The sequence below is a fragment of the Helobdella robusta genome (assembly GCF_000326865.2).
Source record: "Helobdella robusta unplaced genomic scaffold HELROscaffold_80, whole genome shotgun sequence".
Taxonomy (NCBI): domain Eukaryota; kingdom Metazoa; phylum Annelida; class Clitellata; order Rhynchobdellida; family Glossiphoniidae; genus Helobdella; species Helobdella robusta.
Window position 1 is genome coordinate 425,512 of NW_008705460.1, and position 5,401 is coordinate 430,912.

Here is a 5,401-nt window from a genome sequence, read left to right on the forward strand (position 1 = left end):
AGATCTCAACATCCAAATCCACAATAACACTCTTTACCACTTACACATCGCAATACCATTATCACCCGCAAGTCAAAGTCAATAACCAAACTCTTCCTCTAGAGCATAACCCAAAAATTCTAGGCCTTACCTTTGACATGATGCTCTCCTCGCAGCATCACAAGATGTCAGCTTCTAAGGCCTCTAAGCGAAACTCAATTTTAAAAGCTCTCAGTAGAACAACCTAAGGCCAAGACAAGGAAACACTAATGCAGACATTCAAGGCGATTGGCCGATCAGTTATTGAGTATGCCTGGTCTCCACTGACTTCCGACACAAGCTACCACAGACTACAACGCTCACAAAACGCTGCTTTACGGGTAATCACCGGATGCCACGGAATAGCATCGGAACAACATCTCCACTCTGAATGCCTGATGCTATCAGTAAATCAGCATACTGACCTACTATCATCTCAATTCCTTTTACAATGCCATAATACCAGTCACCCTTGCCACCACATCACAAGAGAACCACGACCCGACAGAAATATAAAACACACATTATTCAGCAAATATGTACAGACAGTGCAAACCGTTCTGCCCACAGATACCGACAGCAGAGCGTTAAAGGCAGCAGAGCGTTAAAGGCAGCTTCATCGGCCTTGCATTGCAGTGCTGCAAAACTCGCCTCGGAGACATATCATGCCGCTGTGCTGCTCAACAGATGGCTACCTCCAACACCCAAAATAGACAAGGCAGAGGAGAGTTTGCCCACAGCGTTGAGAAGAAAACTGGCCCAGCTCCGCTCTGGTCACTGCATCTCCCTCAACAGCTACAGATCGAAAATAGACAGTAGGGTCAGCAACATCTGTCCAATATGCCAATTACTTCCTGATGATGTTCCCCATCTGTTAAACTGCCCAAAAAACCCAACTCATTTCACGATAATAGATCTCTGGCGTAACCCGATGGCCGTGGCTAACTGGCTACGGCTTCGTCTGGATCCCTCCAATGATGTCTGACGCAGGGCAACAACACCGTTTGTGATAATTCACGAAGCGACTCATATTTATACGACTCTTCGTGACCACTCGTTCCATAACGGTTTTCTAACTTTGTTACTAATTCTTGATAACCTAGTCCCGCTAAGTCCCAAAGAACTTCAGCAGCTTCACCTGTCAACGAACATGACAGATACGCTTCCATGTCGTCCATACTCCATTGGTTATACATAGCACATATCTCGAACTTCTTAAGAAAAATTTTGAGACACCCAGTGCCATCAAACTTGTCTGGTTTGAAGAGCTCTTGATGTCGGACCAACCTGTGATGTTTGGTATTTACACTCGGCTGACAATGCAGTGATTCCCTGTGGTTGTCAAACGAAGGACTGTGTTCGACTTCTTCATCCTCTTGAACCATTCTGCACCTATTCCTAGAATTTGAAACATTATTACGTTTACGAATAACAGAGAGCCTTTGTGCTGGCGTAGGCTTATAAACTGGTAAAACTTGTTCTGGCGCGAATTCCGCAGACTTAAAACTGAAAATTTTCTGTGCGTCGTCAAACCCATTACCTGAAAATCCTGGAGAAGTTTTACAAACATCTGCCTCCGGTACTGAATGTTGACCTACCTGATACTTAAAATCTAAAATATTTTCGGTAGAACCAGCCCTGTCACCTAAAAAAGTTGGGAAGGTTTCGTTACGGCTCCTGTCGTGCCTGTCACCTAAAAATTTGGAATTAGGAATTTCACTGCGGTCACTGCCATACCTGTCACCTAAAAGTTTGGGAGAAACAATTTTAATTTTATCTGTGATATACTTGTCACCTAAAAATTGACGAGGGTAATCACCTTGACTCCTGCTATACCTGTCACCTAAAACTTTTGAAGAAGAGGCCCCACGTTGGGCGCCAATTGTGAACTTTTGCCGCGCGGCGAAATTTTTCCTTTGCTCGAATATCAACAGCCGCCACCGCCAGCCTAGGCAGTCTTGCTTCTGGCCGGGACTCGCCTCTTCACAACTTTTTATTTCCGGGTCGGAAAATACGGGCCATTCATTCCACATGCGCGCCATTCATTCCACATGCGCGCCATTCATTCCACATGCGCGCTAAAAAAAATACGCCATTCATTCCACATGCGCACTAAAAAAACCTCACACACACACACACACATTATATATATATATATATATAACACAAAAACAAGTGTATTCAAATAAATGCGAAATGGGTGAGCGTGGACACCAAAACTCTGAATACATCGGGATAACAAAAACCAAATTATCTAGAAGGCCCACCATGCATGTTCAGTCAGGAACAATGAAGAATCACCTGAAAGAAAAACCCAACACAAAAACTACCAGAAAGATTTTTGACAATAATGTGGAAATAATTCACTACAACAACAATCCACATATTCTAAGGATTGCAGAAGCCAACATGAATATGACATGTTCTACCTATTTCACGGCAGGGTATAAAACCCGACTGATAATGGATCAAGGTAGTATGAACATAAAGTGGCCGAAGATGGAGATAAAAAGGGGGGGCCAGTTTCAGCGGTGTTATACCTGTGGTAACACCTGACATCTTGCCAAACATTGTCCGAAAAAAATAAATGACAAACCAACAAAATGGGTCATGAGATGCTAAGTGAAGCAGATGTCAAACGGTCCATTAAACGAACAGACCCAAGATAGAAGGGGTAAAAAGACACAAGCCGAAAAATTTTTCAAAGGCCCTTCGTGAAGGTCCAGGTACAAGGTAAACAATTCTGTGATGCTCTGGTGGATAGTGGAGCAGAGGTATGTTGCATCAGCGAGCGAAATTTTTTTTGATGCTTCAAATCTAGATAAAATGGGTCAGCTACAAATCATAGGACTGGATGGACAGAGCAAGAAATTAGACGCCGCCTGGATAACATTGACTCCCAAGCAGAAACATTGGAAAGTCATTGCACCAGTCATGGAGACTTGGTGTGCCCTAATACCGGGTGCGCACGGTTGTGATGTTGCAAGGAGAGACGGAAAGCGCCCCGGGTGAAGTTCTCAAGAAGAGAATGAAAACAATTGATGGCCTAGGGCAGGAAAGCAAAGGACAGATGTTTTATGATCCTGAGTTTGGGTTTACCCAATGTGAACTAAGAAATCAAGAAATTAATAATAACATTAGTAAATTTGATGTCAACAATTCAAATAAAAATGATGTCTACAACAATGACAGCAGTAATAATAATAATAATAATAATATCATTAATCAATGTTTTGTCAACAGTTCAGATGAAATTGATGTCCGCAATAAGGTTGGCAGTAGTAATGATAATAATAATAACCATAGTAAGTTTGATGTCAACAGTTTAGGTGGAAATGATGTCCGCAATAATTATAGCAGTAATAATAACATTAATCCACTTGTTGTCAGCCGTTTAGATGAAAATTATGTCCACAATACTTATGGCAGGAGCAATAATAATAAATACAAATTTGATGTCAGTGGTACAGTCCAATTTGATGATGGTCATGAAGAGGAAGAAATTGGTAAAAGTAATTAATGTAATTTTGATGTCAGTGGTACAGGCAAATTTGATGATGGTCATGAGGAGGAAGAAAGTAAAAAATGTAAAGTTAATGTCAATGAAATTGGTACAGCTGGTGGTGCAGATGATGAAGAAAAAGTCACTAACAATAGTAATGTTGGTAGAGTAGATGATGAGGGGGAGAAGATTAATGGTAATGATGGTGGGGATAATGGCGGAGCAGACGATGAAGAGAACAAATTTAATAATAATAATAATGTCGGTGGCAATGTTGATGAAGATGTGATGAAAAAAATTGATAATGATAGGGTTGGTGCAATGAAAGATGATGTGGGTAGACTGGATGAAGACGAAATGTTAGGATGGTGAGAGCTGTTGGTGGACAAACAGTGGAAGAAGACGTAACGTTGGTGTTGTAATAGAGCCGGAGGAAGTCAGTGATGATGACGGTGGCAAAGGTGAGGAAAATGAAGATGAGGATGACATACACACAACTGGTACGAATGGTTGCAGGGGAGTAGGAGGGGAAGAACAGAGAGAGTGCACAATGGAACGGAAAGAAACTGTCCCTCACTTTAAAAATATTGGCAGTATGTTAAGATCAACAAGAACTCCTGCATTGAAGATGATGTATAATATCACAAGGATAAAGTTGTGGGTCACAAGGTGAGACAGCTGTGTTTGCCCACTAGTAGGATCAAAACAGTGTTGGAGCTGGGACATGATACGCCAACGGCTGGGCACATGGTAGCCAAATCGACCAGGAAACGGATTGTAAATCATGTCAAACCTGCCAATTGAGAGCTTCAACTCAAACATCGGAGAGGATCACCATCACTTTTATTCCGAGCAACGATGAGATGCCGTTTTCCCATTTAGTCATGGAATGTATCGAACCGATGATATCACCAGAGGCGGGAACCCGTCCACAATAAAACTATGCACTGGTGGTCGTGGTTTGTTCACAAGATGACCAATAGCATATCCCATGAAGTCTATCAGCGCCGGGGTCACGTGTGATATTCTCCTGCAGATTTTTATGACCTTTCCGGTGCCGAGGATTATCAGTTCAGACCGAGGTACCAACTTTACCGGCCAACTTACTCAAGAGATGTTAAAGAGTTTGGGATGCAGTTTAAGGATCTATTCCCCAGGTCATCCGGAGGCATCAGGAGTGATGATATTCAAGTTAGCAAAGGATCGACCACGAAGTTGGCACCGGATGTTACCTTTTGTCCCATAGAGTCTGCGTGAGAAACCCTCGTCGACTACGCATGTAATTCCATTCACAATGTTATTTGGTGCTTAGCCCGAGGTCCCTTAACAATTTAAAAAAAATCATGGATAGGAGATCGTTGTCTTCCCTTGAAAATTGGTAGACGACTATTTAAGACTCTACGGAGTAATCTTGAAGATGCAAAAATCTTTGCTGAGAGACATGCGGACGGGAGCAACAGCGATGTACTCATCAGTACAATTTGCGGAGTATGGACCGTCAGTTCCGGTTGGGAGATTCGTTCATCATACTGATCCTTGCCATGCTACGAAATAAGTGGTATAACCGAAGGCTAGGACCAGGGTATGTGGTGAAGGTTAACTCTCCTCATTTCTATGTCGTCAAAATCAACGGACAAAGGCACCATCGCATGCGGAAATTCAACAGCCAAATTGAGGAAGCCGTTGTTAGCAGTTGCGCCATACTTCGAAACGGTTAGGGTTAGAATTTGGTAAATTACGGCTATACGAACCCAAGGGTGATCAGAAGGCAAACGCGACAGATGAGTTTATTGGAAATGTATCACGTTTGTCTACGAAACAAAAAATCCAGGTGAAGAAGGTGGTAATTAAATTTCAAAAAGATATTTGCGCCCAAGGTGG

General features: G+C 42.4%; 1 protein-coding gene across 1 annotated transcript; it reads left to right on the plus strand.

Moving 5' to 3' along the window:
- Window positions 1–2,214: 2,214 nt before the first annotated feature.
- On the plus strand, window positions 2,215–3,892 carry HELRODRAFT_182119 (hypothetical protein; the record flags this gene model as incomplete). Its single annotated transcript, XM_009032416.1, has 3 exons — window positions 2,215–2,491; window positions 3,006–3,323; window positions 3,564–3,892. The coding sequence occupies 3 exons, from the start codon at window positions 2,215–2,217 to the stop codon at window positions 3,890–3,892; spliced, it is 924 nt and encodes a 307-aa protein (XP_009030664.1).
- Window positions 3,893–5,401: the final 1,509 nt, after the last annotated feature.